At 45.9% G+C, this 14,261-nt stretch overlaps 1 protein-coding gene across 1 annotated transcript in view; it reads right to left on the bottom strand.

Annotated features, from left to right (window-relative positions):
• The window catches only part of T265_13940 (hypothetical protein), a gene marked incomplete at both ends in the record, with an annotated part of 53,091 nt that overhangs the window by 397 nt on the left and 38,433 nt on the right, over nucleotides 1-14,261 (bottom strand). Inside the window, 3 exons of the mRNA XM_009171244.1 lie at nucleotides 2,329-2,419; nucleotides 11,494-11,688; nucleotides 12,728-12,793. Of these exons, the coding sequence (XP_009169508.1) occupies nucleotides 2,329-2,419; nucleotides 11,494-11,688; nucleotides 12,728-12,793 (352 nt within the window). The remainder of the gene's footprint in view (nucleotides 1-2,328; nucleotides 2,420-11,493; nucleotides 11,689-12,727; nucleotides 12,794-14,261) is intronic.

Here is a 14,261-nt window from a genome sequence, read left to right as displayed (position 1 = left end):
CACAACCGAAAACGCGCTTTCTAACTGCCTCGTTACGGATTCACCGACACCAACCCACACTATGGTTCTGAGACGACGATTATCGAACGCCTGAAGACGCCTCAGTTCGGCTGCTCGAATAGGTCAAGTCTCACAGCCATCCAACAAAGCAGACCGTCACTAGAGCACAAATTTATATTTGAACATGAAGTACATGCATCGATCAATGCTTTAGGCTGGCTGGTTTTATGTGTAGCTGTTAAACCACCAGTGAAAATGCTGCAGTCTTAACTTCAAAAGGGCGGTTTCGTTGATGAATGCGCTTTGCAGACCAAAGGACTGTGATCCTGAAGATCGGTACCGGAACAGCTGGCTTATACTGTCTTCAACATCAATAGCTTTATATAGCTGAGATATTAACTGCCATGCGCTTCGGAACTTTGCTCAATCTAGATAGGTCCATGGCATTTAGTGTTGGATCACGACATGTGAATCCTCAGTAGCTACTTGAGGATTCCGGTTGTTGTGGGCTGTCCTGGTCGATTTTGGGTGGTTAGTAGAACACCTAGGCATTCAACTACATTGCTCTTCACGGTGTTTTGAAGTCTCTGGAAAACCGGAGGGCTGGCTGTGGAATTCGTCAGCTGTTTCAGGTGCCCACGACTGGGAGCTTTGCCAAAAAGTAACGGAAAACGAAGTGACATTTAGTGTGTTTATCATCTTCACTGTCCAGGCTTTATCCACTTGTTCAACCATGAGTTTGCGAGTTCGTCAGTTCTATCATACCCGCCATCTATGGTCTCAATAACCTCAGTGTATGAGGCTTACAGTGTAACCCCTCAATAAGGGGCACTCAGTGGGAATTACAGGATATCCCTAGGTACGCGGACACCATTCTCTGGATTTTTTACTGATATACAAACATGTAACCTTCTATAACCCAAGCATCCAATATAAGCTAACTTGACATGACAAATTCGTGGATACAAGAAATCAATTTAACAAAATCCACCGTTTTTTCACAAAACTGGACCTAAAACATATTCACAATTGGTCGTTGGTTTGTTCGCTGAGCTGAGCAATTCACAATTCTTCAGTGGTCAGTCAATGTCACATTACCTTAACATTTCCCAATAATTCCACCTCCTCGGTAGATATCGCAGACGACGTTTCGAGAACTCGAAACACTGTCCTTGTGAACAGACCGGTTTGCCATGGTGTCTATTTAAATTCACCCCGGTCACTCTGTCCATAGCTTCTGGGCCGGCGGATATTTCACTTGGTCTACCGCCCACGTTGTCACGGGATTCGAGTCTCAGGAAGTTTGGCGGTGATGGCTGTGAGATGGATGTCATTTCACTTCACAACTCCGACTTTCCCTTCAAAAGTTTTCCGGATTAATGTGGGAATGGAGGAAACGTTTGTTTGCCTCTAGTTCAACTCACTGAGGCAGTCTTGCTGTATCCTAGTGTGCTCCGCATCTCCAAAGGTACATACTGTCATTCCCCTTAGGAGGGACACTGCAGTCCCAAATCATCACCTGTGTGATTAGTTACGCCTGACACGATGATGTTCATAATCGCGGTGTTTCTCTTTGAAACGTTCGATATATCACCGACCGGTATTTGGAGGAGACAACAGTGTTTTTTAGTATAGTCGTCTGTTTCGCGATCACTTTTAGGGGCACAGGCGACTGTATTTGTCACTAGAGCACGGGGTCGTATTTGAACATTAAATAATAAATGAATTTTTTGGAATTTGTCACCTGCAAACCACAAACCATGCAATTCCATTCACTGAGAATGCAGTTGTTGTGTTCTTTCTGCTTCTTTTGGCTAGCCATTTAGTCCATTTTTAGTTGCTTAGCTGTTTGGCGAATGCGTTTAGAGTGCGTAACATCAGTAATACATTGTGCGGCAGCTCAGCTACTGATTTGTTTAACAGCTGTCCAGTCGTTTCAAATAAAAACTCAGAGGAAGCTCCTCCCGATCAGCTACATCCACGCTGATAAACAGCATCGGGGATTTGGTATCCCAAGTCTGAATGCAACCGTCCCGATGCAGCGGACGGCGCGTTAGGGAAGGCTTTTGTCTACACAGTGTCAAGTACTAACCAATGTGGTCCATGATTCCGCATTTGCCGAGATTGTTCTCAGCCTTCTGATGCGAGTCCACGGTGCAGGCGTCAACACTAGGGAAGAGCTGATAGCTGCATGGGGCGGTAGTCTGCATTACAGCGTTGACGATCGCGGTTTCCGAGAGTTGGTCGCTTCGCCTCTGTCGAGTTGATGACTTGTGTCTCCAGGGCGAGTGTCTCCTCGGATTTTATCCGCGTTATCCAAGTGCTTACGATGAGAGTTAGAAGCGCCAGGCATGACCATGTATGCCAGATGATCTTCTGTCGTGGAAAGTGTGGTCAACCGGAGAATGCGTTGCATATTCTGGAGTCATGCTGGATCACGCATGTTGCTAGATGTGCTGGTCATAATTGGCTTGCAGGGGAACTCGCAAAACGTCTCCGTCGTCTGGGAAACACTGTCTTTGGGAAGTTGAGAGCACCTAATTCGACGTCTTTCGTCAAGCTTGACCTAATCGCTGTTCGGGAGCGCCGAGCAGCTGTGATAGACGCAAGCATGGTTTCTATTTGGCGCGAGGTGACTGCATGGAATGAAAAGGAGCGAAATAGTGGTGATCATGATTGTTCCTTCACCATCGGTTTGGCGCTACTTCGATTGTGATGTTGACCCTTTGGTCCACCCAAAGATTACCAGTTCTTATCGAGGGACCTGCTTCTCTCAATTCGCCAAGGATGTTATTGCATTGAGAATTCCTAAGGTCACACACGGTGACGTGTGCTTGCTCGTCAATTAGGGCTCCCCGCGTAATTACGACACCTCTATGCGTGGTACATGGCATTGAGTGTACATTTTTGCCAGTGAATCTCACACCAGACCCAGTATGACGGACACTTTGTGCATGATGTGCGAGTCTCGACTATGCTAGCGCTTATCGCGCCTAGAAGAGCAGTCAGCATTGTTTGTCCTTTCTTCGGTTGTTGGTCTTTACACGCGTGTTTCCATACCAATCATTCTTACATACTTTGGGATTTATCTTGTCTGCCTAAAACTGTTTGTAGCATGACTTCGAATGGAACATTCCCCTCGTTTTCTCATATTCGTTTTTCATATTCTTCTGTAGATCCTTCCACATTTGTCGCTTGGAGACCATGCTCTTCAAAAATGAACGATAACAGTAGTAATATCTATGGCGTCCAAAAGTGCAAACCAGCAATTAAACGACAAAGACGAAGGGCAAGGCAAGCAGAAAGTTCAATAAAAAATCTACACTACCCACTGCAGTGAGACTTCAATAAGTAGCTGCGGTAGTTGGCTTTTACGTCTGCTCAAGAAAGATCTTAAAGGTGCTGCAATTTGATGGAGATTTTGAGTGTTCTGCGATTTCGCCTGAGGTCTGTGTCGATCAGAGGCCCAGTAACTTTCCACGTGTTTCTTTCCACATCGGTGAAAAACAGTTTCAACCCCCTAACTTACTCTGTGTCTAATACATATGCTGTTTTTAAGAGGTGGGTTTACGTCCCAAGGATGCCTAAGGGGATTAGAGGTCTCCCCCAAAACCAATGTCATTTTAGTTGAGAAGGATGGTGGGCGAACTGCCGTGTGGCACTTGATCCGCGTGTCCGCCTCTCCAACGCGATTTGTGTCGCAACGCTTCACAACTATGTACAGCGATAATATATCTTCAAACATTCTCAGTCGAGATAGGACAATATATGTCCGCGTACCGATACAATAGGTTAATCATCATGAACGCAACGCTTCACAACTATGTACAGCGATAATATATCTTCAAACATTCTCAGTCGAGATAGGACAATATATGTCCGCGTACCGACACAATAGGTTAATCATCATGAATTGTGTTCCAAGCACGCTCACTAAGTTCATTGGGTAATTAATTATTCACCACTAGCTAATCTTCGACCTCCGCAGATTTTCCACGCACAAAAGTATGGATACAAACCGGCAAAAACTGCCGGTGTCCTTAAATTGACCTGATAGTCCCGCTAACTTCAGTCCATTGAAATCTACTTGTTTCCACTTCATTCCAGGTCACCAGAAGTGTGTCACGTGATCTAACCGAATGCATCTCATACGGTGGCCTGACTAAGTGTAATCATAGCTAGTCGGTACTGGGTAAAAAATCGATATTATCTGCAAGCGGAGTGGATGCTGCCAATACACACACACACACACTCACACACGCACATATTTTACGTTGCACACTGTCTTAGTTGCATAATAGATTTGAAGAACTTTCAACTTGGCACATCTTAAGTGTTACGATAATTTTTGCCAACTAGAAGGTTCTTGGTTGTAACGAACGATCACAAGCTGGTGAAGCCCACTTTGCTTGATGGGACATCGATCAGGGAAAAGGAATCAACAAACAGTTCTGCATCTCCATTTGAGATGCAAGTCACATACACTGGCATCATTCTTCACCTTCTCTATTATTCTGCTTCACTGGAAAATCCTCAGAGCAGCGCTTCGCTTTTTCTACGCAATTGGTTCTTATTAGGGGTGTCGACTATTCTCTCAGTAGCAAAGCTTTACACTTCAGATGTTTGAAGCTTTTCTTGGTTTGATCTCTGGTGAAAAGCGTCGTTTTATCGTTGGTATAGTTCAGTTTCAACTCTATAAATCAATGTTCTTGTCAGTGGTCTCATCAACTGAGTGGTACTCATCATATCCTCATCATCTTCACCATCCTTCTCATCATCATCAACTACACTCTCTTCGGCAAACTGGTGATAGATGACCTAACCCACGCAGTTGCTGGTGCTACAAACATTTCTCGGTGGAAGTCTCCCTTTCACAATTGAAGATTCGCTTTCTAATTGCGCTGTTATGGATTCGCCGACACCAACCCACACGAGCCGTGGTCAGTTCCGCTGAATCATCATCATCGACAGCATGACATCAGTGTTCAACACCGATGCTTCACTGCCGTACAGTCATGATTTAGTTGAAAGCCTTATTGTAAAGAAAAGAGTAAAGGTGGACGAGAGAGGGACTCAGTGCTAGCTTAACACAATCATTCCGAGGTGCCTACACCTCCAGACATTCACTCAGGCAATCTGCACAGAAACTGACTCCTTCATACTCATCTGCCAGGTGAAGGGTTGGCCACCTCTATGTTTACGCCACTCCGAACTGGGCATGGAAAACAGTACTCTCTTAAGCAAACGATGGTTCGGCATACGCAACACATGTCCCAACCAACGCAGCTTCTGGTGCTGGACACATTCTTCAATGGAAGTACTCGTTACACAACCGAAAGCACGCTTTCTAACTGCCTCATTACGGATTCGCCGACAACAACCCACACGAGCTATGGTTCTGAGACAACGATTGTCGAACCCCATGATGACGTCTCAGGTCCGCTGCTCGAATGGGCCAAGTCTCACAGCCATACAACAAAACAGCCCGTACTGTAGCTTGATACACACGTCCCTTCATACTCAGGGATAAACCATTCTGACACCATAGGTGTCTCAAATTAGCAAACGCGACCCAAGCCTTGCAGACTTGCGCATTCACCTCATCCGTCACACTACAGTTGTAACTAATACAACTTCGAAGATACGTAAACTGCTCCACCACTTCGAGTGCTCCCCTCTGGATTATAAGTGGCGTGTTCAATGACTTCATGTCCAGGAGCATGACCTTATACTTTGTGGGTGCAAAGTGCATACCAAAGGACTGGGTGACTTTGGTCAGTCCATCCAGAAACACCTGAGCCTCCTCCTTCTCTTCGAAGACGAGAACGATATCCTCATGTATTATCGAGAAGGTTTCCGTCAGAGGCTATTTGAACGCCAGATTTTTGAAGACCTAACGCTCGTCTCATGATTTCATCGATCAAGAAATTAAATAGGGATTGAGAGTATCACTGATACACATCTCCTTGTGTGCGGAAGCTTTTGAAGATCTCCCCATATACTTCCATACGTCCGGAAGTCTGGAAATACAAGGAGCTTATTTTGCTCACAAACTTCCAGGCATTCCTTTCTGGGCAAGCGTATTACGGAGAACAGACCGGTCAACCGAGTCGATGCGCCTTAGAAGCTTAGGATTACTAAAATCTTGGGTCGTTTGTACATATGACGTTGTTCTAGCACGTGACGGGGTGCGTGCGCCAGAATCTCGCTTGCTGATCTCGAGTCAGCGTTGCACGATAGCTGTAAAATTCCAAGCGGTATGGTGTTGGTACTAGCAGCGGGCTACCAGGAATGCACGAGCGGTGTCATCGACGTGACTATTCAAGTCCGAGGAGTGCGTTCGCCCTATTATTCCGACGGTCATTGAGAGTAGAGTTTTTCTGCAAAATAGTCAAAATGACCCAGATCGGTTGCAGCTTAACGCTTCAGTGGAACCTGTTTATTTTTCATTTTTTGGTAATAGAATACATCGGCATTTTCGCCATGTTTTACAAGTCTCTAAAAATGCGGAGGGCTAGCTGTGGAGTTTGTGAATTTTTCCAACCTTTTCAGGTCCCCACAGTTAGGAACCTCGCCGCAAACTAACATAAAATAAAGTGAGAGTTAGAGTGGTCACTTCCTTGTTTTGTTTTCAAATTTTATTCGGTTTGGGATGTCGTCATTCAGCAGCCATGGCCTAAATAACCTGAGTCAATTAGGTGGTGCACAGTAAAACTTGTCAGAAATGGGCAGCCATTGCAAAAAAACAGAGAGGCCCTTCTACGGGGTTTTATATACAGGTAAACACACTCCCATTATCTAATCTATGCATCCTTCCTCGTCTTAACTGACAGAAGATTCACGGATATAAGGAACCGGTTAGTCGATATTTCAAGCTAGGACCAAGGACTGCAAACTGTATTCCTTGCTATTCGGTGATCAGTCGATATCACCTGACTTTCGAAGATCTCACGACCTCCATAAATACCGCAAACGATGTTTCAAGAACTTTCCTGTGTCCCTCTATAAAGCTCTCCTTGTGAACAGATTGGTTTGCCGAGATAGATAGCTAAATTCATCTCAAGCAATCTTTCCATTACTTCTGGGTTGGTGGATATTTCCTTTGTCCCACTGCGTACGTTGTCAAGGGATTTGACTCTCACGAGCTAGGCAGTGATGGCTGCGAAGTCGACACCATTCCACTTCCTAACCCCATCTTTTCCCGTAGATTCTGCCAGAAGAAAATAGAAATGGGGAGAACATTTCACTGACTGTGTAGATCAACGTAGCGCAGCAGTCTTTCTATCCCAGTGGGTTCTGATGTTCCGATTGGACTTGAGCGGAACGCTGGAGGTCCAGTGTTTAATGAACCATAGCTACTGAATGGTCCTGCACATTGATGGACCACTTGTTTCGGAAAAAGGAACAAATCCTTTTCTGGATCTCCTGTGTTCAATTCCCAATACTATGCTATTTCAGGTGTCTTGCCATCAATGTGGTCCTTGTTGCACACGTCAACAAATCTCTGCGTGTCTGGCGCTGATTCTATCACCTGCGGATATCTAAAACCAATTGGATAGGGTGAACTGTCTCAAAGCACGTCGGGGGATCAGCAACGTGGAGCAGTTCGCGTCTACTATGGTATGGTGTCTCCAATTTCCTCTGAAATTTTGGTGACAGCCCGATGGGAAAAATTAACTGCTTTTACTGTAGCTTGCGTTCTTATCCTATCTTAAGCCAGCAAACCGAGGATGTAAAAGTGTCTGCAGGTTGCCAATTTCGCTTTATCGCCAACAGCAGCGGACAGGTGTCATACAGGAGTACAACTTCCTTGAATTTCAAAGTTGCCGTAAATACCGCAGACGATGTTTCGAGAACTTTCCCCTGTCCCTCAACATGATGGCGCCCACTCTCTTTATGAGCAGATTGCTTTACCCAGCTACCTATCTAATTTCATTGTGGTCAGTCTTTTCAGTACTCTGCTGAGTAGGTGGATATAGTTCGTTTGTCCCACTGCGTACGTTGTCAGGGCAACGGAGTCTCCCGAGCCACGTAGTGGCTCACTTCCTAACCCCGACTCATCCTCCAGAATTTTGCCGAGGGAAGATAGGGAGCATTCTCTTGTCTGTGTAGTTCAACGCACTGCACCAGTCTGTGTATCCTAGTGGGCTCTGCTTCTCGTCTTAGCAGGACAATGCGCACCCGAACCACAGATGCCGAGTAATCTTCCAGATTGATGGACAACTTAATCTGGAAAAAGGAACAAATGCTTCTCAGGATTTTCTCTCCGTTCGGAATCCAGTAGTATGCAGGAAATGACCGATTTGAGATGTATCCTTCCATCAAGTGGTCCTTGTTCCTCGACACGACGGATGTTTGCGTTTCAGCTGATTCTATCGTCTGTGGATGCCCGAAACCAGTTGCATCGAGTTAGCGCAGTCCGACAATCTTTGTTGAAATACGGTAATTTATCTGGGCATCGGCAAAGTGAACCGATTCGGGCTTAACATCAATTGCACCGTTCAACGGGATATCCCCAGTGCTCACGGAAATTTTAGCGACAAGCCATGGAGAAAGGCAAACATGAGCTCAAAAACTGAATTGAGTGTCGCTTATTAGAGTTTTCCTTCGTACCGTAGTTTTGCGTTGTTATCCCATCGCAAGCTAGTCAAGCACCCCTGCCTTCAGCTTAACAATTTGGCTTAAACGCTAACGGAGGCGAGATGGCCCAAGTGGTTCGAGCGCGAATTTACTGACCGAAGGGTTCGGGTTTCGAATCCGATCTCCGCCTCTCGACTTCCCCTGTATAGGCTTGGGCAACCTGGCAGTATCCCAGCCCTCGTGCAACCTTTGAGTGGCATGGCAGTTAGGCACCGAAAGGGTGCTACAGCTGAAAGATCTTAAATGCTCACAGAAATGGACAGGTGAAAGTAAACAACGATGTTACATTGGACCGGCATCACGATGTTTCTAAGCAAATTTACTAATAATAGCCAGCAGTTCTGAAAGGGGAGATGGTCATTCATTCCGACCGACGTACGGACACTNGCAGTTGTGCAATGTTGCCCCTCCCCTCCGGGATGAACATAAATTGCCCAATAACGGAGACAAAAATAGTTTATTAAATCTGCAACAGCATGGACTTTGGCGTGAGGAAAAAGCAGAGAAATCTATGTGGATGTTTGTGGCATAGAAACTTTACACAGCCGTGCAATCATGCCGGCGAGCTGGAGATGCGTGCCCAAACCCTCGGCAACACGTAGATGAATGAGCCCAACTTCCTGGAAAGAAAAAAAGTGTAGTACATCACTGGCATGGAAGAAATTGTATCAAAATCTAAAGATCTGAACAGGCGATGAAATAATCAACTGCAAAACCATAGGGGACTGAGAAAATTCGACATTGTTGACACTCACGTCGTGGTGAACTTGGGTGAAGGTCTAAATCGAGCATAACAAAGTCCAGCTACTTACATATAGTCAGTAGCATGAAAATAGCTGGCGGTCATGTACGTGGACGACCCAACTGGCTCATTCCGTACAGAGGTCCACATGGAAAACAACTGACTAGTTGTTAGTTAAAACCAGCTGCGGATGGGTTGTTTTAAGGTGAACTCATTCATATTGCTTTCAGAAAGAAGTACACGCTACGACAGCTGTTTCGCCCTAATTGAAACCTCTCGCTTTTTTTCAAAATCATTAGAGTAAAAATTCCTATTACCAAAAAACCCATTCTTCTGTGATCCATGCACGAGGGGTGACTTTAGAGACAGCAGTAAAATATGCACCCACCGAATCACTGCATAACAAGCATTGCAAGAAACACACCAGCAAATCCAACAGGGATGAGTGTAGAAGTAGGAATGGGTTGAAAATTATTTGAAAAGGACACAGATTTGATGGAAATGTTTTTCTTTCGAACTGCGAACCCAGTTAACTCGGATCTAAGGCTGTTGGCAGGATCCTTTGAGCATTCGCTAATTTGGCTTCCACTACACTCTCACGCTGTCTCTATGGCCTCAGAAACTCGAATTCCGGTCTACTAAACCCGCAATTTACAGTTCCTGTTCGGTTTAGTTTGACAGCCATTACAGTGTACCAAGGGTGCTTTAATTCTTCCCTTGCTCTCCAACAAATGGGAAAACGAGACCAGGACTGCTGTGCGGTCAGCCACCGCGAATTGTTTCGTTGAAGTCGAAAGTGGACACAGTAAGAACAGGAGCGTAAGTGACTCATCATCATCATCATCGACAGCATGACATCAGTGTTCAACACCGATGCTTCACCGAAGCTTCACACCATGAGTTATTTGAAAGCCTTATTGTAAAGAAAAGAGTAAAGGTGGATGGGGGAGGGACTTAGTGCTAGCTTAACACAATCATTCCGAGGTGCCTACACCTCCAGACATTCACTCAGGCAATCTGGATAGAAACTGACAACAAGAACGCCACTGACATCGGTTGGCAGCCATATCTTGTAGTGTCTCCAACCAGCGTAACTGACTGCGAGGCGATGTCTGTCTGTGTCAGTTTGAAGGGCGAGATGGCTCAGTGGTTAGAGAGCGAATTTATTGACCGGAGGTCCGTGCGCCCTCTGCCTCCGGACTTCCCCTGCCTAGGCTTAAGCAGCCTGGCAGCATCCCAGCCGTCGTGCATCCTTCTGCTGACATGGCAGTTACGCGCCGAAAGGGTGATATGAACGGTTTTTGGGTGTTTGGCAGTTAGACGAGCTGTTTGAGTGTTGAGAAGGGATTAGATGACGGGACGGAGAAATAAGTGCTGCAGTGAGAAACGGTATTTCCAGGTTGCCAAGGCCGAGGACCGAGGTTGTTCGAGATAGCCCTATGAGAGCTCTTGATTTGATAGCCTGATATGCAGGGCAGAAGGTACTAGGGTTTTCTTGGAGCCATCGGGTCATCAGCGTGTGTGGCTTTTACAGCCAACGTTTTCAAACTCGCCCTTCCACGAAGGCAAAATCACCGTTTCCATAAATGTGGAAGAGCTTGCATCTAACTATCGCCAACCGCTTGGCGATGAGAGTGATTGTGGTACAAGAATTCACTTCGCTTCGCTCTGTCTGGCTACTCCGATTACGTCTTTCTGCCACGATTCAAACCTGAGGAACAAAATTAAAGCCAGTGAACTCTACCGGACCATTAGTTCATCCGATCCACGTCAAAGTGGCAGTCATTGGTCAGTATGGACTGCCGGTACAACACGACTAATGTTCCGCTACCCCCACGCCCCTGCCACTGTCAAATCATCACCAGTTCACTGCATTATCACCATGATGAAGGGATATATTCGTGGATTCAACGTGATTGCCGCAGAGTAGATTGGCGCAGTCTGGTTGTAAAGATCAGAACCAGTTGTTGTGACAAAATGCTGGTGACGAAGATGAAAGAAGGGAGTATACTAACCGGCGACGCTATAACTCAATGAAAATAAAGGAGAAGTGCATGAGGAGAATGTGCCTACTATACCTCACTATCCTGAATGACTAGCACTCAACTAACCTTGAGGAATTCCAGTTTGATGTATTCTTCCATTGGGTGGTTCTTAAGCACGCGAAACAAAATTGACATAATATCCTCTGCCGAATAGCCCAAAGTCCATAGATGACGAAGGATTTTGTGCGCCTCAGTGAAATCGCTTTTCACACAGTGGTCTAGGAGCTGCTTCACGAGCATGGGATGAGGTTCATCGCAAACCTGGAAGGGGTGATGTATACAGAAGGTCAGACTTTTCAACTGATCCGAATCTGAGCCTAAAGTCCCATTGAATGGAACAGCAACAAAAGGTGGGAATCGCAGTATCCTTTGGGCTCACAATCCACAAGAGCGCAAAGTGGAACATAAAGTATGATTAACCTAACGGGTGGAGAGAGCTCAGCCGTTAAGACTCTAAACTGCTGACCGGAAGGTTCGTGACATGAACCCAACACTGGAGTTTCGACTGCTTCAGTCTAGGACTAGACAACGTGGCACTATCTTAGCTCTGGTGCTTTGAGTTATAGGACAGCTATAAACTGAAAAAATGCCACATCTCAAAGATAATCGTCACCATATGGTTTTCAGCTATCGGAACAGGCACCTTTCGGACGAAGTGTTCAATGAGTGATCAATATTGGGGTAATTGCAGTCACTCACATCTGCTCGTTACTTTACAAAAATACGCCGTATTAACTGATAAAGCAACCAGTTATCCCCGGATAGCAGAAAATTTCCTCGGACGTCTCACCCGGTTTTCAGCAGCCCAGTATCGATTTTGAACGAGCCCACTGCCGGCCAGCTCGTACCACAACCGCTGGATCCTGGATAGGGCCACTTTACCAAGGTAGGCTGGTGTCATGGACAACTCAATACAATGTTTTCATTTGTATACCTTGTTTAACTATTAACCGTCTTTGAAAGGCTTCTGGAATGATACCCATATCAGAAGGTATATCCTGGCGATAAACCCATGTAAGATGGAAGTACACTCTGCGTCAGTTTTAGCGGTGTGAACGGGAACAACAGTTCCCTTCCCTACATTCGATTGAAAAAAGACTAGGAAGGTATATCCCATCTACGTAGAACAGAAAATTCTTCGTCAAGACAGATATCTCCTCGGCGGAAGGCTAACTAACATGAGCCGTCTAAATTGACGCTTCCTGAAATGATGTGATGAAAGTTGATCTATGCCCGGATTCGCAGCGGAGTTATCGTAAATTTAGACTACTTGGAATTACATGAGTCGTGAAAACAGTACCTTGAAAACGTTTTCGCTGGTGACCATTCCAAATCCTTGGTGAGTGGATTGAAGATTGTTCAATGCCTGAAAAAAGGGTTGGACATGAGAACTGACGTGAGAATAATATCGTTCGCGTATTGCTAGTAAGGTACGACAAGTGAAGACTCGAACGGTTGATAACGCACGGATAAACGAGCCAACACCCCAAAGACTGACTGTTACTATCTCACCATCCGTGGGTGTTAACACAGAATGGACGACCGGCTATGATATCGTGACAAACCGTGAGATTAGGATAGGGGAAGCGAAATGAAAAAAGCGTGGTCAGTGAAGTGACCTGCCAGCGATCGTCTACATGAGAGCCGTTTGCCGTTTATGATTGTTGAGACACAGTAGGTTAGTTCTGTTGATTTGTACCAGCCACCAACAAGAAGCAGTAGACAGATGGTCTTGGCGAGCCTGGATGAGTGCATCCTCCTGATGACCAGCAACCATGGGGCGATTGAGCGATACGGTGACCAGACTCCTTCGTGTCACCCGACGCACTGGTTTCCTCTGCATGGAACAGAAATCATTTTAACTGTGTTAACAAAGTTAGTGAACGCCTGAGTAATCCACAAATGCGCTGCAGACGCGTAAGCAAGCTCCACAAACCAGGGCAAATTCACGTGATCGCATTTGGCTCATATGCCTAAGTATACAGGTTTTGAGAGACGATCGATGAAATCGATTTCAATACATTTAGGTCAAAGGACAACGTCACACTCAGTGCACGCATTCACCGCAGTTTTACGCGTCAAAGTGACCGGGGAACTGTTGCCCACGCAGCATCGACTGACCTCAGGATCAGAGGTAAGACATGCGTGGAGGGCTTGCCACATTAATTTATTTATTGGATCAGTAAGCGTGGATCGGTTCAAGTCGCTCCCAGCAGTGCCATGTTCCCGCTTTGTTTTGCTTATGCCCTGCAGTTCTAGTTTGACGGCTGTACGTGTGGTACGGCAACCACTGAAATGCGATCCAACGGTGTGGGCAGTTTGGGTATTCCTCAAAAGATGTTTCAAATTGGGAGATAAATGCTCCTCCAAAGACGTTTCTTGATTCATCCAGGAAGGCTTTCTGTTTATCGGGCTGTATGCAGCAAGTCAGCCAACCCGGCTTATGACAACACGCGACGGTCGATGTAACATGAGACCATTTGTCAACGTGAGTGGGCTCGGAGACTGTCAGGATGCCCACGCCTAAATAGAAGGACGACCAAGGTCCTCAACCAAAGCCTTTGGCTCAAAAGCCTAGCCGCAATGCAGCGGTGGTTGACGTGAGGCTGTCAGAGCAGTAGCAAAGCAAGTAGCTGTATCTATTCTAACCTCCAACCGTGTTAGTTAGATCTCTATTCAATGACCAACCTGGTATGAGACTGCGAGTATCACACATGCATTACCCATGGGTTAGGAGGGTGTACAAAGCATCACGCGGCGGTAAAGTCTAGTCAGTTCGTGACAGTTCACTTATCGAGGGTAACCTATGGTAAGCAACTTATGATCCCCAGAGA

This window comes from Opisthorchis viverrini (assembly GCF_000715545.1).
Source record: "Opisthorchis viverrini unplaced genomic scaffold opera_v5_123, whole genome shotgun sequence".
Lineage (NCBI taxonomy): Eukaryota > Metazoa > Platyhelminthes > Trematoda > Opisthorchiida > Opisthorchiidae > Opisthorchis > Opisthorchis viverrini.
The sequence above is the reverse complement of the archived record's forward strand: the minus strand, read 5'-3'. Positions and strand labels throughout refer to the sequence as shown.